This window comes from Alosa alosa, chromosome 2, assembly GCF_017589495.1.
Source record: "Alosa alosa isolate M-15738 ecotype Scorff River chromosome 2, AALO_Geno_1.1, whole genome shotgun sequence".
Taxonomy (NCBI): domain Eukaryota; kingdom Metazoa; phylum Chordata; class Actinopteri; order Clupeiformes; family Clupeidae; genus Alosa; species Alosa alosa.
Window position 1 is genome coordinate 20,511,132 of NC_063190.1, and position 25,982 is coordinate 20,537,113.

General features: G+C 41.9%; 3 protein-coding genes across 5 annotated transcripts; 2 read left to right on the plus strand and 1 right to left on the minus strand.

The window, feature by feature from the left end:
* The first annotated feature begins 362 nt into the window (after positions 1 to 362).
* On the plus strand, positions 363 to 3,584 carry LOC125291173 (diamine acetyltransferase 1-like). The gene is made up of 6 exons (XM_048237774.1): positions 363 to 635; positions 1,044 to 1,095; positions 1,881 to 1,964; positions 2,278 to 2,379; positions 2,474 to 2,514; positions 2,706 to 3,584. The coding sequence occupies exons 1-6, from the start codon at positions 570 to 572 to the stop codon at positions 2,871 to 2,873; spliced, it is 513 nt and encodes a 170-aa protein (XP_048093731.1). The 5' UTR covers positions 363 to 569; the 3' UTR covers positions 2,874 to 3,584.
* A 2,563-nt stretch (positions 3,585 to 6,147) lies between these two features.
* On the minus strand, positions 6,148 to 19,237 carry apooa (apolipoprotein O, a). Its single transcript, XM_048237781.1, has 10 exons — positions 19,151 to 19,237; positions 17,448 to 17,546; positions 17,070 to 17,189; positions 15,130 to 15,162; positions 14,772 to 14,826; positions 13,820 to 13,915; positions 12,695 to 12,786; positions 12,507 to 12,599; positions 12,179 to 12,226; positions 6,148 to 6,728 (listed from the first exon to the last, which is right to left on the minus strand). The coding sequence occupies exons 1-9, from the start codon at positions 19,157 to 19,159 to the stop codon at positions 12,191 to 12,193; spliced, it is 633 nt and encodes a 210-aa protein (XP_048093738.1). The 5' UTR covers positions 19,160 to 19,237; the 3' UTR covers positions 6,148 to 6,728; positions 12,179 to 12,190.
* A 5-nt stretch (positions 19,238 to 19,242) lies between these two features.
* On the plus strand, positions 19,243 to 25,745 carry c2hxorf58 (chromosome 2 CXorf58 homolog). Of its 3 annotated transcripts, none has more exons than XM_048237778.1 (9): positions 19,243 to 19,285; positions 19,498 to 19,588; positions 20,108 to 20,225; positions 20,375 to 20,505; positions 20,775 to 20,880; positions 21,674 to 21,805; positions 24,380 to 24,612; positions 24,781 to 24,979; positions 25,415 to 25,745. In XM_048237778.1, the coding sequence occupies exons 2-9, from the start codon at positions 19,572 to 19,574 to the stop codon at positions 25,604 to 25,606; spliced, it is 1,128 nt and encodes a 375-aa protein (XP_048093735.1). In that variant the 5' UTR covers positions 19,243 to 19,285; positions 19,498 to 19,571; the 3' UTR covers positions 25,607 to 25,745. The 3 variants fall into 3 exon arrangements, with proteins under 3 accessions (XP_048093735.1, XP_048093736.1, XP_048093737.1); XM_048237779.1 differs by having other exon boundaries at positions 20,117 to 20,225; XM_048237780.1 differs by lacking the exon at positions 19,243 to 19,285 and having other exon boundaries at positions 19,471 to 19,588; positions 20,411 to 20,505.
* The last annotated feature ends 237 nt before the right edge of the window (positions 25,746 to 25,982 follow it).

Below are 25,982 nucleotides of genomic sequence, written 5' to 3' on the forward strand. Positions count from 1 at the left end.
ATGAAATGGATATTTCTGCAACTCTGAACTGCATCTCGGGTTCTGTTTATCTTCCCCTCCTCTACGCACCAGACGCACTATCTGGGCCTCCCGTGTCTTTGTGACTACAGACCACAATAATAAACAGGGAGTTAGGCATATTGAACATTAACTTGGCACATAGGCAGAATAAGGTGATAGGCCTACTACACAGGTCAGCATAATTTAAATCAGATGTTTGTTTTCTCTCTCCCCAGCGAAGTTTACGTTCCGATTTCAGTCAAATCGTCTTTCCGGTAGGTAAGCTAGCCCCACACACCCACCACGTACGCTGAATGTCGTACACGTTGGATGACGTCTTGTTCTTGCTATAAATACGGAAGTAGGCATCTAACGCGTTAGACGGAATACTCCGCCAGAGCCTTCATGTGATCACGGTAGACTCTTTATACCAAAGGGTTGCAAAACCTCCCTTTTGGAAGTTTAAAATCTTCAAAAGGCAAACTTATGAAGAAAGAGCTTTTGATTAACTTCACATTTCGCGGAGTTTTAGTTGGAAAGGGTAAAGGAAAGAAGGCTAAAAGAAGAAAATGGCCAATTTTAGCCTCAGAAAAGCGGAACCAAAAGACGTTGCCGATATATTGCGGTTGATTAAGGTAAGGTTTGTAAATATTTTTTTAAAGACCACCAACATACATACTCAGACATGAAGGACGTTGTAAATATTTGTTGTTATAGGCTGAATAGACCAAACAAAAGACTTTATCTTAGTTGTTGACGTCCTCGTGTATTAGGCCTAGCCATATTCATGAACGTATAATGTTAATGGGTGGTTTAATTAGCAGCTAATTCTCTTGGCAGGAGGTAATGTTTCTTATTTCAAATGTTTTTTTTTCTTTGTTCTGATCAACTTAAGTGTCGAGTGTAGGCTAAAGTTGTGCCTCGGTGTCAATTCCTTGTCAATTATGTTTGTTAAATTTTTATTTTTTCGGATTCAATAATTGTTTGCTTTAATGTCTTCAGTAGCCGATCACATTTTAACGCCGGTTTCGATTTGTTTTTAGGAACTTGCGAAATTCGAGGAGATGGAGGAACAAGTTGTGCTGACCGAGAAAGGTATGGGAAGTTCCCCTCCCCCACACACTGTTTCTTCTCACCCAGACACGACCAGTTCAGACGAGTCTGGTGACACCAGATTTGTTTATTGCATTAGGGCCTATATCCACGACGTGTAAACATTACATACCATTTCCAAATCCAGTCATCTAAACTCCTAGGTTAAAAATAAGTTATGTAAAAAATAACCACATATTTGATGGTCGTGTGACCATCAAATTCCCCCACTGATTACGTCATTCTTCCGACTGCGGAGCGTTCATGCTCTTTGTAGTCGGAATGTTGCAAAAATCTAGAAGGCACAATACAACAAAATATAGGCCTAAAAAAAGTAGAGAAAAAAAGTGGAGTTTAAGAAACGTATGCAGTTTTTCCAATTATTCCCAGACCAGAACCTTTAAACAGATTTTATAATGCCTAAAAGGACTTTGCCATAAAGCTGCTGTGTAGCGTTGTTACCTCTAAGCTGCCAGTAATACACGTGACACGGAAGGGAGGGGTAACTCCATGGCTAAGTCCCCCTCCGGCCAACGGAAGTTTCACAGACAGAACCTCTAAGGTCAAGGCAGGTTTAAAGGACATTCAAAAAGCTTTAAGAAATTAACATGGTCAAGGTTTTGATATTTCAGTACTTACCTGCTACTAGTTAAGTAGTTCTGGAAATTAGTGTGTGTGTGTGTACACTTGGAAGGAGATGTGTTCCTGTTCTGTGGATAACTGGGTGAGGAGTGTGTCTGTCTGTGACCTCATGGAATGGGAATTTAATGTTTATTTTCCTCCCCCAGATCTTCTGGAGGACGGCTTCGGGGAGCACCCCTTCTACCACTGCCTGGTCGCAGAGGTTCCTGAAGACCAGAGGAGCCATGATGGTAAGAGTTAGATCTGGTCCAGTACAAAGGAGTCTGGTCCCATAGAAACCACCTGTTTCTCACACTCCAGGTGTGACCCCCTCCCCCTCCAAAAACACTGGCCACACCTTTCACTTATTTGGCATCCTTTCAAACTGGCTGGATTAGGCAACAGGAAACATGAGTGTTGGAGTAACACACATGGAACCTGGCGAATCACCATTCAGTAGCATTATTGGCATTTATACACACAGGCGACCTGTGAGGTTCTCGTGCAGTTATGTTGAATGCTGAGCGAAGTCTAACTCCAGTGCTTGTGTGCATGTGTTTGCAGGTCACATTGTGGTGGGGTTTGCCATGTACTACTTTACCTACGACCCCTGGATTGGCAAGCTGCTCTACCTGGAGGACTTCTACGTCATGCCAGAGTACAGAGGTATACCACACACACACACACACACACACACACTCGCATTACACTTTCTGTTGGGGTTGAATCATCAAACTAATGTCCCTCTTTGTTTCCCCAGGCTATGGGATTGGGTCGCATATCTTCAATCGTCTGAGTGAGGTAGGTGTCTTCCTTCTACCCATTTTACAAGTGTCTTTATCCACCAGGTATACAGACCGTTCGTTCACAATGTTTTTGTCACATGCGTATCTGCTCTGGTGATTGCTTACATTTAGAAATGGCATCACAGATACAGAGCAGTAGCACGTTCATATTTATTTATTTGTTTGTTTGTTTATCTGTTGGTGCAGACGGCCGTGAAGACTCGCTGCAGCAGCATGCACTTCATCGTTGCAGAATGGAATAGCAAGTCGATCGAGTTCTATAAGCGGCGGGGTGCTGCTGATCTGTCTCTGGAAGAGGGCTGGAGGCTCTTCGAGATCGACAAACAGAGCCTCCTCAAGATGGCCACCAAGTAGACACGCAGAAGCAGAGAAATGGCTGTCAAGTCAACACAACATTTTACACAAGTCACAGCTAAATGTCAACCAATCACTAGATTTTTAATTATCCTACTGTGAAGAATCTAAACGAGGCATACACTACCAGTCAAAAGTTTGGGGTCACTTTCCATTCCACTCCAGTATAAACAGAATGTCATATCAGAGATCAGTTGCATTGTTTTTTTTAATCAGGGCAGCAGTTTTCAGATTGCATTATGTGCTTACATAATTGCAAGAGTTCTCCAGTTTTCTCAGCCTTTTGGATGAATGGTTGCTGATAATGGGCAATGTAGATATTGCATTAAAGATGAGCCATTTCTTTCTACAACAGTCAAGGACCCCCAACTTTTAACTGGTAGTTATTTAGCCACATAACTAATTATTTTATATTTATTAATAAAAGGGACTTTCTAGTAGTTGTTATTTTGATACTTAGACTAAACCTCAAATCTTGGTCTTAGTTTCGTTAGTTTGTTTCATCCAAAGGGACTTAAAGCATGGATAATGATTACGCAATAGGCCACGGTTGTGTTTCATTATTTTGTCTCTATCTAAAGGACATTAGGAGCTTGTTAGTCCATGTAATGCCAGATGTGTAGACGTGGTCCACCCTGTCCTGTCAACTTGTCCCTGTTTATCATTGTCTGATTAAATTAATGGAATAAAATATAATCATATTTCAGTTTAGTCCTGTCTGCTGCATTTCATTTACAGCTCACTGTCCATATGCCTCTGAAGTTCACCCACATAAATGACCCAAAAGTTGCCAAGGAGATCTGGGTACCATCTTTGCTCAGATCTCCTTATATGGGCAAGGAAGACTGCTTTGATTACTTTTTGTTGGCAAACTTCAGAGGTGTGTGGAGAGAAGGGACATGTTCAAAAGCAATTTGTTTTGCTATGATTTCTGATCTCCCACTTCTGATCACCTCCCCTCCCAGACACCCATTGACTTCCGTTTACGAAATCTATGTTTTATTAGAGAATGTCTAATAGGAAGACGGGCTCTGGTTTTATGACTTCCAAGGAGGTAACCAGCTGTGAAATTCTAATTCTCTAATGGGTTAGTCTGGCTTCACCCAGGCTAGGGAAAATGGAAATGCATACATTTTTAAATATCAATTTTGTAGTGTTGAGTCTGATTGAAGGGAAGATATTTTTGAAACGTGTGGTTTCAGTTTGTATGGACCTGTGACATCTTCAGAGGGAGAAGCAGGACCACGTGGTGATTTGGATGAGCGCTGTCATTGATTATTTTGGTTGCACGGTTCAACAGAGAGTGGACTGGATCGAGTTCACAACAAATTATGTCAGAGGCTTTGGTAACAACCCTCTCTAATTTCCTTTTGGTGTGACTGTCTGAGCTCCCACACCAGATAGTGATGGATGAGGTGGTGATCTCTATGATGGCTTTATACACGGGTTTCCCGTTTACCAACAAAACGTTATAAACTAAACTTCACCTAAATAGTCGGCTGCTGTAAGCTACAATTGGATTTTTTTGTATACCCCTGTTGTCTCAAATTTTAATAACATCTCATTTCAGACTATATTTCAGAGTTTGCTGTTCATTTACATTATTAATATAACATCGTATTTTGTAATTTCTGGCGAAGACATATATTCCGTTAGGGATATTGAACACTCTCTGACCATAGTGATTTCGAATTGGTGCAGTTTTCAGCACAAACACTAATTTTATTCTTTTCATAGACAGCACTCTATGCTGTTCTATGGTGCTTTCTGCCTCTTAGTTGCGCACGCATGTTTTCGTGACGTTGCATAGAAATCCATGTATAGAAATGCACCTGCAACTGGTGCTCACATGAAAGTTCCTCAGCTGTCTAAGGAAGTAGAGTTGTGCCATTTTGATTATGTGACTGTTTATTTACCATTTCAAATTGTTGCTGATGTACGAGCCAAGAAATATAAGGAGTCTGTCAAGGTTATGGGCTTCCCACATATTAGTTTTTCTCAATTGCTTTGATGCACTTAATGAAACTTGGGTCCACTTGACCTTGATCTAAGCCTTAGCAGAGCAGAAGTCATCTGTTGCAAATTATTTAACACATTTTCATTGGTTAAACACATTCTTTTTACAAACATTTAACACAGTTCTGAGTTCTCATACAAAGACTCCAAAATATTGGATTAACTGTGTAACAAATGGAAAACATTTATCCACAGCTAATATTGCTTGCAAACTAATGAACTTGTAATGTCAATGTGTGAATCTCCTTTGCACAATTCTTCAATCAGCAATCATTCATTATCCATAAGAGATACCATGTCTGTTCTGTGTTGCTATTTATAAGTATGAATCTAAGGCACCATATTGCCTATTTGGTGAAGAAAACAGTACAAAAGCTGACAAGTCCAGGTGTGTACTGTAGGTCTATTTCAATGAAAAATGACAAGTTGTAGTTCGGTGTATGAAATGTGTCTTGTCCAGGTGCTTACTGTAGGTCCTACATGTCAATGGTAGTTACATCTTGGGAGGAATAAATAAAATTCATTTTTATTCAATACATTTTGTCTTTCCATAGTTTTTCTGATACCAGAAAAATGAGAAGAAATGGCACAGACAGCAAAAATTAAGGAAACTCCTCATTTTGAGGACGGTGTTTTGCATTTAATTGGGCAGTGTGTAATGATTGATTGAAAGTGAACAGTGATTTGACTTCAAGTTGTTTTGTTTGATGGCAAAATCTGCTTTTGCTGTTTGTTTTAAATGTTCTGAGAGTGTTAGTCTTTTGCAGGCAAAATGTGTCATTTTGACCATAAGTGCCACTGTTTCAGCCTGTGTGTTAACTTGAAAATGTGGAGTTTGAGTTGACTGCTGCATCAAAGCAATCAAGAAAAACTGTAACTGGGGCATTGGTGTTATACTTTGTTTCACTTTGTGAAGTCATGGGTTCTCAACATTGGGAAAAGAAACAAATGAAACCCTAGCACTTGTGAGCGAGGTCTAGACTCACTCACTCACTTCCTCACTCTCCACGTCAAGCTGATGTGTGGCGAGCGTTCGCACGCATATCATTGCTGCCGTGCATCATTGGTGGTGGTTAGTGAGATTCCCCCTTCACTGTGAAGCTCTTTGGGTGCCAAAAGCGCTTTATAATATATGCAATGTGTTGTTGTTGATTCAACTTAAAGGTGTAACAAACCATTCAGATTAAAGGGTGTGACACAGCTGCGACATAAAGCTGCAGCATAAGTGCTGTCCCACATAAAAACACAACAGATGTCCTTCAAATATACATCTTTAATTCCACAGTCAGACCATTTATAATTTATATATAAATATGAATCAATTTTTTACATTCATGTTTCCAAGGTGAATTTAACTCAATCAAACATGTTAAAGATTTAAAAAAAATAATAATACAGATTTGAGACAAGAGTTTTTCCCCTTAATTCCAAATTACTGGACGATCTATGAAAAAGCATTTTAAAACGTATACATATTGTTTATTTTCATTTGTTAATTTTTCTTTCTGTTGTAACAGAAGTAATTGGACAGACCCCGCCCCTGTGGGAGTAGTTTCCACTCTTGGGGGCATGTCTTATTCTAGTGCAGTTGGAAGAGGTCACTGTGAACCTCTCAGGTGCAGGACAAGAGGAGTCACAATAATCTTGAGAAGAGTCCACACACTTTTGTCCTCGCCTTTCTTGTGTTTTCATGTGTTTCATTCTTGGACTCTTTTTAGTAATATTGTGTCTCGTTATAGTGCAGAATGTTGGGGGAGGCTTGAATATGGTTAAGGGGTGTGGCTTTGCTCAGAACTGGATAGAACCTTGTCTCCCTCAGACAAGTCAAGCAGCCTGGACCTGTCAACAGATTGAGAGAGCAAAAAATACAAAACACACACACACACACACACCTCAGCTTTAGTTTAGAAAACTTCAAACACACAGTTGAAGTTGACTTGATTGTCATTATTTAAAAAAAATTGAGAATAGCGTTAAAACATTGAATTTCCCTTTTGTCCCAATGCTTTTGCCCTCAATTGTACACAGATACACTATAGCATTCACCACACTCCAAATAAGCAAATTTCCCTCACAGGATCAAAAGAGTATATATACTTATAAAATAAGCATATGGGTATTACTGCCCCTAAAGAGAGGATCCAGAGTTAAAACAACCTGAGGTCTATGTATGAATGATAACAAGTTCAAACTTTCAACTTTTCAAATATTGTTGTATGATGTATGTTTGTATAGTAAGATTCAGCCAGATTCAGCAAGAAGTCGAACGTGCCCATAGTATAAGTATGTAAGTATATACTTTTTTTGATCCCGTGAGGGAAATTTGGTCTCTGCATTTATCCCAATCCGTGAATTAGTGAAACACACTCAGCACACAGTGAGGTGAAGCACACACTAATCCCAGCGCAGTGAGCTGCCTGCAACAACAGCGGCGCTCGGGGAGCAGTGAGGGGTTAAGTGCCTTGCTCAAGGGCACTTCAGCCGTGCCTACTGGTCAGGGTTCAAATCGGCAACCCTCCGGTCACAAGTCCAAAGCGCTAACCAGTAGGCCACGGCTGCCCCTCTCTGTAAACGTTCAAAGTTTACAACACTTTGGTTTGTCTGCAGGGACCCTATCCACATTACCACCGAAGTGTAAGGCTATTTTGAGCCTTGTCAGTGGTTTAAAAATTGCTATTTATTTAGACGTGGCTCCATGCCCACTGCTACAGGCTATAAACCATTTTGTTGCTAATGCAAACAACGGTCTAGCACAAAACTCCTCTGATTAACATAATTTTGCTCCCAAACTAAAGTTTGAACTCCTTATCATCCATCAATAGACCCCAGGTTTCTAACTCCGGATCATCCCTTCAAGGCTGCGTTCCCCAAACCTTTTTCTCTTGCAGCACTCTATTTACTATGAGAAAAGCTTACAGCACACCACCATAATATTTAGCATACAAAAGCCACAGCAGAAGTTTGTTGCTGTTTATTGCACCCTGGTTGCTGAGAAACTCATTACTCATACATTTTGATGCATAATTTGTTTAATGATCACTTTTCCTCCACACCCAACACATAGCTTCTCTTTGTTGTATTGTTTTTGTTTGTTTGTTGTATTTTCCTTTCCACTATGTAAAGCGACCTTGGGCTTGTGAAAGGCGCTATATCAATTAAACCTATTATTATTATTTATAATGTAGGGAAGCTATGCTTGAATCCATAGTGCAAACTATATCGCAACTGTCTTAAGGGACTGGCCATTCAGTGAAGTGTGTCTATGAATAGGGTAGGTGAGTGTGTGTGTGTGTGTACACAGGTGTGTGTTTTGTTTATATCTGGGAGCCCTTATGTGTGTAGAGAAACGCGTAGTGTTTGTCAAGTGTGTTTGCATAATGACAAACATTATCAGTAGGGTTTCCACTTTTGCCAGTCCTTAATCACAACAGAAGTTATTTTACCGGATACGTATTTAGTGGGTTTGATCCAGCAAGCCCACTATTGTTCTTCTTAAGTTGACTTTATTTATTTATTTATTTATTTATTAGTGGGTTTGATCCAGCAAGCCCACAGCATGGCTGAAAGCAAGTCCACTATTGTTCTTCTTAAGTTTTCTTATTTATTATTCCTGTAGAAAAGCCATGCTGTGGGCTTGCGGAGCAATGCAGTTCGACACAGTTCGAACTCCAAAAATTCAGGCCCGAACCGGTGTAACTTGCTTGTTACTTTCGTGTCGCTGGGCCTTGTCGTTTTCGCGGTATTCCTGTTTTTCTGCGTTTTTGGGCCCCATTGAAATGAATGGCGGAATGTTCAAGGATTCTAATTCCGATTGTGACATCACAGCTCTAATTGTTTAACCCTTAAAGGTGTAGGTTTTTGAACGTTCTAAGTTCCGCAACAATTGAAGGTTCTAAAATTCTATGTTGAATTCAATGAACCCAGATATTCTTTAGAACGTTCATTTACAAGGATACAAGGAAGTTTATTGTCACATGCATATAGTTACTGGAAGTAAGAAATGCAGTGCCGGGGGGGGCGGGGTAAAAAGTGCAGTAGAAGAGGGGTTTAGTAGATTAAGTGGCAAGGGCTGCATAAAAAAGGTGGGGGAGGATTGGGATTGGGTGGGGGGCACCAACAAGGAGCACCCAAGAGCAACAGGGGCAAGGAAAAACTCCCTTACCAAGGAAGAAACCTTGGGCAGATCCACGGCTCAAGGGGCTAACCCAACTGCCAGGGGTCTTGGTGTGTGTGTTGGGGGGATGACAGGGGAGATGGGATAGTGTGCTGTGTATGTGGGGAGAGGGCAGTGTGCAATATGTGTGTTGGAGAAGCTTCCTCATGAGACAATGTGCTGTGTATTGGGGGGGGAGTGGAGCAGTGACTGTGTGTGTGTGTGTGTGTGTGTGTGTGTGTGTGTGTGGGTAGGTGGGGGCAGTGTGCTGTAAGTATGTAGAGGATGTGTGTTGGAGAAGATCCTGAAGACAATGTGCTGTGTATGTGGGGGGCAGTGTGCAGCAAGTATGTAGAGGAGGCTTACTGTAGCAAGCAGTGTGCTGTATGTATGTGAAGTGATGACAGTGATGATGTAAGTGTGTGTGTTGGGGATGGGGTGGGGGGGGGGGCAGAAAGGCTAGGCAATCAAGGACATGGGTAGATGGAGGAGAAATCAAAAATAATAAATAAAAAGTGTGCAAAAGTTGGAGAAAGTCAGATATGTGTGTGTGTGTGTGTGTGTTTGTGCGTGTGATGAAATAAGAAAATAAATAAAAGGTCTGTAGCAGCATAGGGGAGAGGGATGTAAAAAGTGCTAAAAGTCTTGTAGGTGTGTGTGGGTGTGTGTGTGTGTGTGGGGGGGGGGGGGTCATGAGTGCTGAGGAGTGAATGAGTGCAAAGTCAGTATAGTGTGAGTTCAGAGTTTGGATGGCCTGGGGATAAAAAACTTCTCCTGAGTCTCTCAGTTCTGGCTTTGTGACTACATAGGGCGTCTTCTTGATTTCAGCGGTAGGAATAATCCATTGTTAGGATGAGAAGAGTCCTTCAGAATCTTTTGGGCTCTTAGGAGTACTCTTCTGGAATAGATATCTTGTAGAGCAGGGAGTTGAGTTCTTATAGTACGCTCAGCTGAGCACTACTCTCTGCAGAGTACTACAATCTCTAACTGTGGAGTTCCCATACCAGGTGATGATGCTACCAGTTAGAACACTCTCAACCACTGAAGTGTAGAAGGCCTTCATGATGGATGTAGAAACTTTGAATTTCCTTAGCTGACGAAGGAAGTAGAGTCGTTGTCTGGACTTCTTCAGAACATATTGAGTGTTAACAGTCCATGTTAAGTCTTCAGTAATGTGGACACCAAGGTATTTAAAACTTGTGACTCTCTCTACAGGTTGCCCGCTGATCATTAGTGGGGTGTAACTGTAGTTCTGCTGCTGCCTTCTGTAATCCACTACCATTTCCTTGGTTTTATTGATATTCAGTGTCAAGCTGTTAGATTGACACCACTGTGCCACCTCATCAACCTGATTCAAGTAGAACTGTTCATTGTTGTTACTAATCAGGCCCAAGATCACTGTGTCATCTGCAAACTTGATGATGGAGGTATGACTACTGTTGGCTTTGCAGTCATGTGTGTAGATGTTGTACAGCAGTGGACTCAAAACACAGCCTTGGGGATTTCTCAACATTCCCGTACTCCTTAAGGGTTAAGCTTGCACCTGGCAGAGTTCTAAGCCATCTGGCAATGTCTAATGGCCTGGGCTGGGCTGGGCTGTCTGAAGGTGTGTGCATGTAACTTTTGACCCGTATGTCCGATTTTCATAAATGAGGTACTGTTGGAATCCTTGGATGAGGCCGAGTTCCATGCCCCTGATCAAACCCACTCTTGCAGTTCCTCGGAACCGCAATTCTAGTTTGTATTGTCAATAGGTCTACATGAATCGTCGGAAACCTCAGGAAATTTATAATTTGTCTCCAACGCCCTTTTAGGCCCACGTTTTAAGATAACCAAATAGTCAAACTGTAAATAAAGCAGATGTGTGACCAGTCCTCAGGGCAAGTGGCACACTTCCCGTGAAAAAAAGGTGCAGTAGGTTGTTAATGGACCGTTTTCATGTCAACACTGATGCCCTGTTCAGAGACAGCCTGCATTATAGCTGTGTTTTCTATGGGCACACACATGAGGACATTTTTACTGGCTTAAATATTAAATTTAAGTAATAAAATAAATTTTACCTGGCAAAAATCTGTAATTACCAACTAATGGAAACCCTGGTGTGTGTGTTTGTGTGACTCTACATGACAACAATTAGTATTTGTGTAAAAAGTAATTGCAATACAGTGTGTGCGTGTATGCGTATGACCACCATCATCCCAGTCCCTAAGAAACAAAATGTGAGTTGCCTTAATGACTTATACCAAACCAGTGTGTGTGTGTGGTGTGAATGTGTATGGTAGAGTGTTCATTTTAGGACATCCTCAGATCTCAGACTCAGGTGTCAGACTCGAAAAGGCATCAGGTCACAGCATCGGAGTATCCTAAAAGTCAGTCAGTCTCTTGACAAAACCTCTGTCATCTTCAGACAAAACAGCATTAGGTCTCGTAAAAAATGGCCTCAGACCAAAAGTCATCAGTCTCAGAAAAATCTCTGTGAAGTCTATGAAAGTCAAGTGTCAGACCAAAAAGTGTCATGTCTCAGAAAAATCTCTGTCAGCTGAAACTGCTTCAAACCAAATGACCTCAGCGTCAGAAAAAACCTCTGTCAGCATCAGAAAAAAAGTTGTCAGAGATAACTTTGCCCAGATGAGGAAGCTGTTGACTAGCTTTCTGAATTAGCTAAAGTAGATAGCAGCTTTTACGGTGAATACCGCAGTGGTGTTGTTTCTGTTAACTGGTACAGCAAGCAAACTTATTTGTGATGCAGAAAACAACTATTTTGTATTGTAAGTTCACTTGTGTAAAGCAGTACAAGTAAAATAAAGCAGTTTCAGTTGACAGAGATTTTTCTGAGACATGATGACACTTTTTGGTCTGACACTTGACTTTGCAATTTCATAGACTTGACACAGATTTTTCTGAGACTGACGACTTTTGGTCCAAGGCCGTTTTTTTCCGAGACGTAATGCAGTTTTGTCTGAAGATGACAGAGGTATTTCTGAGACTGAGTGACTTCTAGGCTACTCCGATGCCGATTCGCCTGTGACCTGATTAGTTTAAGTCTGACACCGGAGTCTGAGATCTGAGGATGTCCTAAAATGAACACCGTAGTATGGGTATTATTTGTGTGTGTGTGTGTGTGTGTGTCCATTACCGGCTCCAGAGTTCAAGCTTTGGTCTCCTCTTTGGCACTTTTCTCAACCTTTAGAGATCAACACACACACACACACACACACACACACACATACCTCCACTGGTCAAAAAGTGAAATATAATATAAACGCGCACACGCACACACACAATGATATGCCTGAATACATACACAACTAAACAAAAACACACACTAACATGCCTAATGCACACACAAACAGGAATACACACATACACACACACACAATGTACAAGTGAAGAACACCCATATACACACACGCACACACATATACACAAATACACCTAAACAGAAAGAAGAAACACACACACACCTTCTCTTTGAGCGGCTTGGGTGCAGGCTTCACCAGTTGCTCCATGGCAACATAGGCCTGAAGTGCATAATCATAGATGCCATCACCAGTAGCCTGGCAACACAATCAAAGGTGGATCAGTATCAAACCTTACCCATTCAACAAACAAACTCTAACAACTAAACACAAAAGTGTGCACACACACACACCTTGGCCATTTCGGATGCCTTCTGAGGATAGTACACAGACGCTCCAATGGCCATCAGTCCAGTAGGATACACCAACTTCTTCCACCTAGAGCCTAAACATACACAATACATTATACACTCACACATACACACACACCATCATCATTCCCCACACACACACTCCCACACATATTGCATCATGTATGCAAACATCCACAGTCACACACCTCGACAGACAGACAGACAGACACACACACAGATAGTCCCTGTCCCTTACATACACTACCGTTCAAAAGTTTGGGGTCACTTAGAAATGTCCTTATTTTTGAAAGAAAATAACTGTTTTTTCCAATGAAGATAACATTAAATTAATCAGAAATACAACCTAGACATTGTTAATGTGGTAAATGACTATTCTAGCTGGAAACGACTGATTTTTAATGGAATATCTACATAGGTGTACAGAGGCTCATTTCCAGCAACCATCACTCCTGTGTTCTAATGGTACATTGTGTTAGCTAATCGTGTTAAAAGGCTAACTGATGATTAGACAACCCTTGTGCAATTATTTTAGCACAGCTGAAAACTGTTAGAGAAGCTATAAAACTGGCCGTCCTTTGAGCTAGTTGAGTATCTGGAGCATCAGCATTTGTGGGTTCGATTATACTCATAAAAATGGCCAAAAAAAAAGATAGTCTATTCTTCTTCTGAGAAATGAAGGCTATTCCATGCGAGAAATTTCCAAGAAACTGATTTCCTATAACGGTATGTACAACTCCATTCAGAGAACAGGACAAACCGGCTCTAACCAGAAGAGAAGTGGAGGCCCCAGCGCACAACTAAGCAAGAGGACAAGTACATTAGAGTCTCTAGTTTGAGAAATAGACGCCTTACAGGTCACCCGGATGCACACGTGCATACACATTTCCAGCCCCTCTCTCACACACACACACACACACACACACACACACACACATTCCCTGCCCCTACACATACGCACATGTACTCATGCGCTCATACACACACATTTCCTGTCCGTCACACAGACAGACACACAGTCCCTGGTCCTCACATACATACATACATATACACACACACACACACACTTGCAAATTCTCTGCCCTACACACAAACAAACACACCTACCTCGGGCGAGGAACAGTCCCAGGATGCCTGCAAACCCGATAACCCCTGCTCGTGGATAGAACTCTGGGGGAGGGTTCTGAAGATAGACATAACCATCTGCACACAACAACAAACAAAACAGTCTTCTCACAAGAAGAAAACAAACCTGTATAGAAACAGGAATGTAAACACAAGTACGAACAAAAACAAAAAACAAAAAAACATAGATAGATAGATACTTTATTGATCCCCAGGGGAAATTCAAATTCACATAAGAATATTAAAAACATGGTGGATGTAAAAATAAAAAAAAAAAATATTTACAAAACTATCTGTACACGCACGCACACACACACACACACACACACACACACACACACACACACACACACACACACACACACACACACACACACACACACACACACACACACACACACACACACACACACACACACACACACACACACACACACTTACACGCACACTTACACACTTACACACACGCACTTACACACACACACACACAAGTTGTCCGTTCATTTGAGTTGGAAATTCATTTAATATTTCATCTTAAACAAACTATACCGATGGGCTGCTCACCACTTTCTAAATAATGTTTCCAGCCAGCTGACGTTGAGGATAATCCTTCCTGAAAAGGTCCAGCCACTCCAACTCAACAATTTGCTTCCCTTATAACTTTGTAGGCTACCAATCACTGCTACAGTGAGAACTTCATCAGCTTGCAAGGAATCAGGAATGAAGAGAATGTGTATAGGCAAAGTCTACTGAAACAGGCCTGTTGCATGATACCGTTGACGCGTCATGACCATCACACAGTCCACTGTGCCCAGGCCTGTCTACTTTGTCACTTCATGACAAAGCCAAAGATCCTTAATATACATTTCCCCATGTGAACAGCACCTGACACACACACACACACACACACACACACACACACTTAGTCTCTCACCTTTCCCCATTTGAACGGCATCATCCACTATCGGCTTCACCTTCCCATACACCCCCTTCAGGTTCCAACAGGATATGACAACACATAGAGGAGCAAATGACATTATTATAGAGGGAACATGGGAGGCATATGCATGGGTGGGTTTGGGTTTACCCTGGCCATATGCATGCCTGCTACACCACACTGAGAGCAGTCACAGCGGCTTGGGTGCAAAAACCATCAGAAAACGAACCAATGGAGCCACAGCATGGTGCTTTAGCCAATGGAATGAAAGCAGTATGATGCTTTTCAGCACATCACAACAGATATATCTATTTTTTTTGTGTAGAAGAGTGTGTGTGTGTGTGTGTGTGTGTACCTGTACTTTCTTCACTGCCGAGTTTGTGGTTTGCTGAACAGCAGTGATGAGGCCAAAACAGCAAGTGTTGGCATGACGACACCACGACACACAGCCATTTGTACGCGTGCGTGCACACGCACACATACGCACCAACATAGCGGGACAAATGCAAATTCATTAAAACACTTGTATCTTAAATGGTTACAAAAGAAATTCAAGTATATTAGGACTTCAGACTGGAGTTACCTCAAGTTCAAATAATACAATTGCCAAAAAGAACCAATTCATTAATCATTAATTTGTTAGTGTTGTTTGTGTCCTTAAGTGCTGTTGTGTTATAAGAGTCGCTCGTGTTGTTAGTGTCGAGTGTGTAGTTGTTCCTGTTATTAGTGCTGTTGTGTTATTATTGTTGTTGTGTTATTAGTGCTGTTGTGTTATTGTTTGTGTTATTCTTGTTATGTGTTTCTTTAAGTATTGTTTTGTTTGTACCATTGTTAGGTGTTAGTGCTAGTGTAAGTTGTTACATTGTTGTGTTGTTTTGTAATTAGTGTTGTTATTAGTGTTGTGTTGTTTGTGTTATTAGTGTTGTGTTGTTTGTGTTACTGTTCATTGTTAGTGTTGTGCTGTTTATGTTATAGTATAGTGTTGTTCTGACATTAGTGTTGTATGTTTTGTTAATATTTAACTCCTTGCCTCCAACACACAAACACATACACACACACACACACACACACACACACTTATGTACAAAATGAACTCCCCACGCCCAAACACAAACACAAACACAAACTCACACACTGTCTGTGTCACCATGTATGCAGTAAAGCCAAAGCCTCCCCATTGGCCATGCAAGGCAGCGCTTTGGCAATGAGGGCATCTAACAACTAGCAACCATGAAGCGCATGCAAGTTCCCAATGGAGTGGTAAAGGACAGAGCGTATCACACCAGCACCTTGTGGTCCTAGGGCTGAGCATGGGTGTTCTGAACGGCATGTCTCTATTCTGTGTATTTATCACCGAGAGAGAAGAAATACTCTTTTCTGATTGGTAGGGTGGCTATTAATTCTACTTCTAATAAAAGGACAGGGGACAGTTATGAAGTAGATCTGGTAAAAACAATGTAATCACCGTTCCATTTCAATGCTTGGTGTGTCTGCATTGTGTGTACCGGTATGTTATGTACGTATGGGGCAGCCGTGGCCTACTGGTTAGCACTTTGGACTTGTTACCGAGGGTTGGTCGGAGGGTTGCCGGTTCGAACCCAGACCAGTAGGCATGGCTGAAGTGCCCTTGAGCAAGGAACCTAACCCCTCACTGCTCCCCGAGCGCCGCTGTTGTTGCAGACAGCTCACTGCGCCGGGATTAGTCTGTGCTTCACCTCACTGTGTGTTCACTGTGTGCGGAGTGTGTTTCACTAATTCACGGATTGGGATAGATGCAAAGACCAAATTTCCCTCACGGGATCAAAAGAGTATATATACTTATACTTATACTATCTGTACGTATCATTCATGTCTTACATATGTCTGCCTTGTGTGTATGTGAATAGACTTAATTGCAACACTTTTTTTATTCTAAGGTGCAAGAACAGCAATTACAGGACTTGTCCAAGGACAGTGAAATATCTTACTAAATAAAGATTCTATTTGAGATGATCCTTCCTCATCCTGGGTGGTAGCATTTACTTCACCAGGAAATGCCTGAGAGGTCAGTTATGAATGATCTGGGTCTATATGCACATGCAGACAAACTCATCAGACCATATTGTCTCCTTGCAAATTCCATAGCATGTGTGTGTCCACCAACCCCCAGTGTGTCTATCCACTGAACCCTGTGTGTGTGTGTGTGTGTGTGTGTCCACCAACGCCCTGTGTGTCTGTCCACGACACTGTGTGTGTGTGTGTCCAACTTCTGGTGTGTCTGTGTGTGTCCACGGGGTGTCAGGTGTGCTTGCGTACCTGTCCCCAGGTGATGTATGGCTGGGTGGCTTGGCGTACAGTGGTGACCCCCTGCTCCAGCTGGCCTGCTGGCGGCTCTACATAACGCAGTCTGGGCTGTGGACTGGTGTACAGGGACAGCTACACACACACACACACACACACAAGCACTAATCAGGAGCTCGTCTGGCACAGGGACACAGGGCTAAAGCAGGGGTAATGGGGCATTACATTTTATATTTACATGTTGTCATTTAGCTGACGCTTTTATCCAAAGTGACTTACAACAATTAAGGTATAATAAAGTTACCACTAGGATAATTTGTTAGTGCAGCAATAACAATAAGTACTACTAACATAGAATAGTGTGTGTGTGTGTGTGTTAGATCTGGTTTTTACCTCCTCCAGGCTAAGCTCACTGCTGGGCGATTTCTCATCAATGGGGGTAGCAGCAAAGACCACTCCCATCATCATGCCCACAGGGCCCTGGGCTGGAACCTTGCAAATCGTAGCATTCTGTTTTTATTTACAATTTACACAGCAACCCAACCTTTTTGGAAACAGAGTTATTTATCACAGGCCTAAGGTTACACAAGTTACACAAATGCACCCAGCTATGCAAGGCAGCATAATGCGTGCAGTGAGATTTTCAAATGCATGCTTGGTGCCGCCCCTCGAGTTGGGCTATTACATTAGTCATGGCCAGACCCTTAATCTTTCTAGATTAACAGGGTCTGGAATCTCCAGGCTAGGGTCCTGCCACTCTTTCATCCAAAAGTTGACCAGTGCAGCCAGTCTGATTTCACAACCTATGAACCTTTTCACCTCACCTCCTTTTTAATAAGGGTAAAAAAAAAAAAAAAGTTGCTTAAGTCTGACAGAGTAATTAGTGTGACTGTGCACAACCAGGTGATATAATCAAGGGTAAAGTCCAGGCCTCCACGAAAATAAGATTTATTAGGTTGAGGCAGCGAGTGGGTAGTTTTTTTTTTTTTTTGTAGACTACTCAAAACAGCGGGGGTTCTTTATTTTAGGCCTACTGTCAATGCAAAAACGAAAAAAACTGGACCCGGAAACAGAATTATCTGAACATTTTTGCATCATGACTTAACAGCTGAATACCTTCAGGCAAAGATTCTAGAGCTCCGCTCTAAGTTTTTTGCCTTCAGGCAACTCTTTTAATACGTCTTCAATGGACAACAGGGATGCAGGGTTGGAGGAGAGAAGTTTCAACCATGCACCTGACACCCCATGGTGCAAGATTGGAAACCCTTACTACAGGGCAGGCTCTATTCCTTCTTTCCTCGTCTAACAACAACTTGTCGCCACCTGGCGGTCATTTCCCAGTTATGTGTATATCTGCAACTCTGCACCTGACCTAGGAAGCCGAATCAATTTGAAACTTTTCATCTACATTTTGTACCCCAAAATCTACACATTTCTTGGACAAAATTAGTATTTATTTGAGTTTCATGTCGAATCGCCAAGTATGTACTATCCAACGATGACGCTATTGATAACCCTCTGTCTTGGCAGTGACATATTTAACGTCAACGTAACCACAGTTTGAGTCACTGAAACAAGAACTTGACTTATGTAAGCCGTTAGTGATCTGTTTCTGCTTTTTGTCACAATAATCCACGCCAATGTTATCGCAACCTCTTCGACATTGACGTTGTTTCCGTAAGGACAAGTAACGTTAGCGCGCTGCTTTAACGTGTGATCGTCTTCTATCACAAACTAAGGTGATACATCTTAAAGTGGCGTGGCATGACATTTCATTTCACCCATTCCGCTTTACACCTAGGAATCTGACAGAATTCCACGTACAGACTTAAAAGTCCTTGACTAATGTCTCGGTGTTACTGACATTTCATTCGAGCTGCAAAGACCTTAAATGACCTCGTTCTTAATCCACAAATTCGCTCAAATGAACCTAGAAAACCTTCCTTCTGCACCTAAACCAAGTCAAATATATTGCATCAACTTAATATATTGTAATACATTAACCAGAGACTCAACGTTACATGGTATTGGTTACAGGAAAACAACTAAACTACCCGGTATCAAGTTTAAAGATGGGGGGAAAAGCCACTTCTTACCTTGAACATGGTTCTCTTTCTTCTTCTGCACTGTGGCAGACGTGTTGTCAATTGAAATATCGCCCCCTATCACTTCAGAATATAACGTGCATGTGTGGTGTAGAATGTGATGGTAAAAAAATATGCAGAAGCGAGGTACGTTTTAGCAACGATTTATCAAAAGCTGAACTGTATCTTGTTAGAATGAAGTTAGTGGAAGTGGGTGTTTTTTCACAGTTTAAAGCAAATATCTTAGAGCGGAGCTCTATAATCTTTGGTTTAAAGACGTACTTAGTGCACTCTTTGGACAGAGAGGGTTAAAGCGGAGCTAGTAATCAAAGATCTTTGCTTTGGACTTCTCTGTCTAGCTTGTGCTGTTGCCCTGACAACAAACGTCCACAACCCTCACCCAGGCTTGCTATCTACTGACTAGCGAGCAGCGATGGATTCTAACGTCAGGTGAGCAAAAGTGTTAACCAAAATGATTCTACTCAATATTTAATTTCGATATGTAAGTTATGTTTTTCTTTGCATTAATTCAGTATACTAGTCATGTTATGTTACAACATGGAAAAATGGCATAGACAAAACAGCAGGCTGGAAGGCCTCTGAATTTGACCCTTGAGCTACATACTTCAGGCACTGGATGGCTCCATGCTGTGGAGAGTCCTACATGTCAAAGCTTAGGTCTATTCAGGATACACTAGGCCTACTCATTTTAGTAGACCCTGGGTGTCTGGTTTCTGTCTCTGGACATCATTAATGCCCTCCGAATTCACTCACTGATCAAATTAAATTAATTTAAAAAGATCCTAACAGTAACACAAACGTTAGACTAGCTGGATATAGCTACATTTCAAAGTCAATAAAACAACAACTGCAGTTTAAAAACATGGAATGTGTAGGAGGGAAAATTGGGGGCTAAACTATTATACTGCACTGCGGGTTGCATGGTCACCATCACCGTTAATTGTGTAGGCTATTTAGTTTTGACCTCCAACAGACAGTTCGTGCTGCTATGAAGATCCAGAAATTCTGGAGGTCCTACCAGGACAGGACTCTGTTCCACCTGCTTCTTCAGACAGTTCGGAAGGCAGTGAGTATCTCTTTGACTTTAACATCAGTGTACGTTTAGAGTTACCTTAGCATTCACTGTGTGCTTAGGTTGGTGTTAGATTCTTCATCACTGCAAACACTTTACTGTTGGTGTTTTAATTGATATTTGCTTTGTGATGTTCTACATTGCTCTCTAATCCTGAATGGCCTTCCCGAGTGCCCCAGGAGAGTTCGCTGACTCCTGCCGTCCTACGCCAGCTAAACCCTAGAGAGGCCCAACTCCTCAGAGACCCCAGCATGCACTGCAAGGTGCGCTTCAGGTATATGACAAACTGACTAACTACACAGCTGTCTGTCTTTCCATCTCCAGTTAGCCTGACTAACTGCACAGTAAGCCATTAGAAGGGCTGGGTGGTTGCCTGTGTGTGTATGCCTGCGTGTGTGTGTGTTCTAGTTTATGAATGTGTGTGTGTGTGTGTGTGTGTGTGTGGGGGGATATTAGTGGGATAATAATGCCTAACCCCTCTGTAAATAAATAAGCTCATCCCCTTCATAATTGGATACACCTAACCCCTGCATAAATGTACAGGTTCTGTGGGTCTCAGTTCCCACCCATCATCGTCTTTAAGATTTTCCAGAGTGGCGGTAGACAGCACTACATCTCAGGGAAGAAAATATTCAGGCCGTACAATCAGGTGAGGGGAACTTTGCCAACTGACAAATAGTGAATCTAGAGTGTTCTACATTAACTAGAACAGTCTAAACTTCATCAGACTGAAGTGGGCATAATTACACATTAACAGATCAGACAAGAATTAACTTAATTGGCTTGAATTCACTGGACCAACTCAACGTCATCTCAACAGACAAGACTTTCAGACATTTACATTTGACAGAGCAAACTAGATGTAAACAAATTTACACAGGACAACGACCGATTCACAAAGAATGTGACAACAGATAAAACTACAACAGATTCACACAGAACAGAATTTCAACAGTTATCCATACTGTTCCAAGTTTGGTAGTGAGGTTTGAGGTTTGAGGTGAGGATACATAGCCTAGGGCAGTGGTTCTTAAACTGGGGGTCGGGACCCGCAGGGGGGTCGTCAAAAATATTGGAGGGGTCGCAAAATGATTTGCATTAATGATTAAAGACATTTTTCTAAAGGTTTTTAGTCAAAGGCTGCCATTGACATTAATGCTCTGACTGACTCTGCTTCCAATGCCCATCTCGCAACATTTCGAAACCAAATTCCACCGGTTAAAGAGAGGGGGGTCGTTAGACTTGGTCCATGTTTTTTGGGAAGTCGCCGAACAAAAAGTTTAAGAACCGCTGGCCTAGGGTAAGGAGTAGCCAGACACAATGATATCTGATCTAAAAGATGCATAGCTAGACCCACTAATATAATAATATAAGGATCATGTAAAGTCGCTGCATAGTGAACAGAGGAGCTGTTCTGTGTCTGTTTACTGAGGATGTAACAGGCCACACCCCAGACCTGCAAAATCATGGGAAACAGGAAGTTCCTGGACCTGCTGGTTACGGATGAGCTGCTGCATCTCGGGCAGCGTGTTGCTGATGCAGCTGATGTCGTCTGCATGAGAGACTTCATGCAGGTCAGCACTTTTCCTTATTCCCCCTAAGAGTTAATCAATATACTGGACTTAATTAGATAATTGAATATTGGTAATATTGCTGATAATTATTAGTAAAACAAATTCAGGAAATCAACTAGAATTCTGCTAGCCAGATGGAAGAGGCCTCCTTATTATGCTTATTATTATCAGCCTATCCTGGTAACATTTATCCTTTAGGATAGGAAATTAATCCTTTGGGCTAAAGCTTTCTCTATACACTTAGGGGCGGATTCTCCAATGTGCGTAAGGGTGTTGTCATTTACGTGTGATGGAGGGAGTTATGCGTTTTGGGAGGAGCAACCCCAAAATCTGGGTTTATTACAACTCTTGTGCGCATTCTGCCACTGACTTATGCACCTTTCCAGCTACGCGCTCCTGAGGGCTGTATTAAGGCTTAACCACTACAAGGTGAAACAGCATATAGCTATTGTCGGCAATAGGCCTAGTTTTAAATACATGTAGGTTACACAGAACGTTACAAATTAACATTACAGTATCAAATGTTGTGCTTAATATGCTGATAAGGCTTTATGTTTTTCCCCATTACAGTCACAAGGTGGCATATTTCTCGACATTACCTTATCCATGAGGCTACAATGTTAAATAGGGAAAACCCTGTTATAATCACCTCCTATGGATATTGGACATTACTGACTGTGCATCTTCAGTTTTAACTTGACGTGAAGTCATGATCCCATAGCCTACTTTGTTCGAATCTGTCCATTGCTTTCCAACTTGACGAAGTCCTCCATACATTTGCACAGACGCCTGCACTATTGTCGAGCAGTATCGTTAATATTCTCTTGTCTCTGATTCGTTTGTAATTGAGGCTGGTATTGTTATGCCAGTCTCTACTGTATTCGAAACTGCAACTGCAGGTCAGTCTACAGCTTCGTTAGCATAGATAAATTGATATTATTAGAAGCAACTGCCATTCTCAACTTTCTTTCTCAACAGGGTTTTTAAATTATGAATCTACACACCTCAAGCATGTCTTGGCTCTTTTTAAACCTCAGTGCAAAAGGTTGTTTGTTAAGTGAATTCTTTGTTAGGCCTTCCTTCACCTTCACCATGACACTCACTCTCTTGAGCACCTTGCCATGCACACATAACTAAAGGACTATGGTTGGACTACTTTTTGTACCTTCACCATGACACTCACTCCCTTGAGCACCTTACCAGTTTGCCATGCACACATAACTAAAGGACTATGGTTGGACTACTTTTTGTACCTTCACCATGACACTCACTCTCTTGAGCACCTTGCCATGCACACATAACTAAAGGACTATGGTTGGACTACTTTTTGTACCTTCACCATGACACTCACTCTCTTGAGCACCTTGCCATGCACACATAACTAAAGGACTATGGTTGGACTACTTTTTGTACCTTCACCATGACACTCACTCTCTTGAGCACCTTGCCATGCACACATAACTAAAGGACTATGGTTGGACTACTTTTTGTACCTTCACCATGACACTCACTCTCTTGAGCACCTTGCCATGCACACATAACTAAAGGACTATGGTTGGACTACTTTTTGTACCTTCACCATGACACTCACTCTCTTGAGCACCTTGCCATGCACACATAACTAAAGGACTATGGTTGGACTACTTTTTGTACCTTCACCATGACACTCACTCTCTTGAGCACCTTGCCATGCACACATAACTAGTCCCGCCCTGTCACTACAAGCCGCCTTATGCTTGATCACCCTCAAGCACATTGGACTTTTTAAATTTAATTTATATAGTGTATTTAGTATTTAGTTTAGTTAGTTTTCTTAACTTCTACTGTCTTTATTGTACAGTGGAGTTTAGTTATATGTTTATACTTATACTTATGTTTACCATTTCTGCTGTAAGTGCATGTCGTGTGTGATGTCTGTATGCTACTGAGACCCTTGAATTTCCCCTTGGGGATCAATAAAGTATCTATCTATCTCTAGGCTATGTGATGACACACAATTTTACTGTAGGCCGTTCGCTATTCAGTTCACCATGTCTACGTTTTCAAAATCAAAGGCTGGTTTGTGCTCTTTCTGGATTTAAATGGCATTCAGAAGGTCAAGGAGAAAGTCCACATTCCACGTTTTCATATCAACCTAAATTAACGAGGTGGTGGATCAGTCCGGTTCTATTTTAAATACCGGTAAATCACACCTCTTTCATAAGGCTACCTTGATTTTGAACTTCCGTGTTGTGGGTGTGACAGAAGCGGAAATGGGAGAATGCGCGTAACTGAAGTGCGTAAAAAAGGACTTACGTGCCGTTTACGCGTGAATGGGAGAATTCACCCTTTCACTGATTTTGAATCATTTTGAAACTGAGGTGGGGAACAACGTAGCTGTAGCGCTGTAGCAGTCATCGCTGCCTTCACACATGGCGCTGCATGGCCTTATTAAACAAAATCACACTTTCATTCTTGGCATGAAACAGTAAATAAAAGTAACAGTAAATAAAAGTAAATAAAAAGTAGCCTGACCATTGTAGAAGGCTTCCCAGTTTATTTGGTGCTGGGTCACGTATCTTACTCTAAATGCAGTATTCCAGTCATCTTGACGAACTGCCGGCATACCTTGGTGGCCGTAGCAACAGCTGGCGTACCCTGAGACTCCATCCTCTCCCTGGCCCCACCCTGAACTACGCCCACCTGCCCCTGGGGAGAACCGGCCCAGCGGGTGCACACCTGAGGCCAGACCTCCTCCAGGGGGTGCTGCAGGGTTGCCACGCTGCTGGGGAGACTGAGACTCCTGGAGGAGGAGCTAGAACACTCAGGTAACCATAACATTCCATAGCTAATCACTTGAAAAGTCTGTCTGGTATTCTTTGCTTGACACATTATGGTGCTGCTAACAGAATCAAAACCAGCGTTTCCACTGGCTCTCATTCCCGTTGCTGTGGGAACCGTCTGTGAGTACAGTCCTTGCCCATCCTTCCACTCAGGTCTCCGGCAGCTCGTCCATCGTCCTTTGCCTCGGTTCCTTCCTCCGAGAGAAATCACTCCCATCGGCAGACACCATCCTCCTCACGAGCGTCTTCAGTACCCTCTTCCTCTCGGAGGTCTGGAAAATTCCACCGTGCCATCTCCATGAAGATGCGCCAGCTCTACATCTCTGGCCACCATAACAAAGCTCACCAACTGGTAAAGACAATGTCTCATTTCTCTACTACTGAAAAGTCATGTTCTTATTATTGCCTTTTTCTTTTTTGGTCCTTGTGATGTTTGTGCAAACACAATGCAGAACTTGAGAGGGCTTGAGAAAATGTTTGAGAAAGAACGCTAGATTTCCACTACATACTTTGTTTAAAGAGTCACTCCAACAGTTTCGGAAGCAACAATCTTTCTTTCTACAAGACAATACCGCATTTTGTTACAAAAACACAAAAAGATAAACATTTAAACTCATACATCCGAATGCCTAGGTTTTCCTTTGCTGTTATTTTTAATTGGCAAAAACCCTTTCCATTTTCCCATAGAGATGTTTTTCTTGGGATACAGTAAGTGTTACAATGCTAAAAATGAAAGCATAAAGCTTGTGATTGACTTCTCCCACTCTACTGGCTGTTGTAATTCCAGAGCCCAGATTCGCCCCTGAGGGTCAGGCCAACGGACACGGTCCCTGAGGGTAAGGAGGAGGGGTTTAACAGGAGCCCCTCCCCTTTCTCAAACAATTCAGACTGGGAGAAGGAACAGGAAGAAGCAGACAGACTGTGTGATTGGTCAAGGAATTTGGGGGAATTTGAGGATGATATTGAGCCAATGATCTGATGCTTGTTGTTTTAATAGCTATGGTGTTAATGATTATTGTGCAACAACAAACAAGGACTTCCTTTACACCATGCAAACAATATACTTTACAATACAACATATGGGGCTCCATATGGAATAATAAATGAAAATAATGAAATCTGTCTATTTCATCGGGGAATTACTTGAGTGAGTTGTGTATTTCCAACAAACACGTAACATTCCCCAAAGGTTCTCTGAAGGTTACACTCAAGGTTTAATTTTATGGAAACTTCAGTGGACATTCCTAGAACGTAGAAGTAGTTTTTGCAGAACTTCTGGGGAACTTTCAGACAGCCTTTAGGGAACGTTCCCTGAAGGTTTTATTAAGGCTACATTTTGGAACCTTTAATAAACG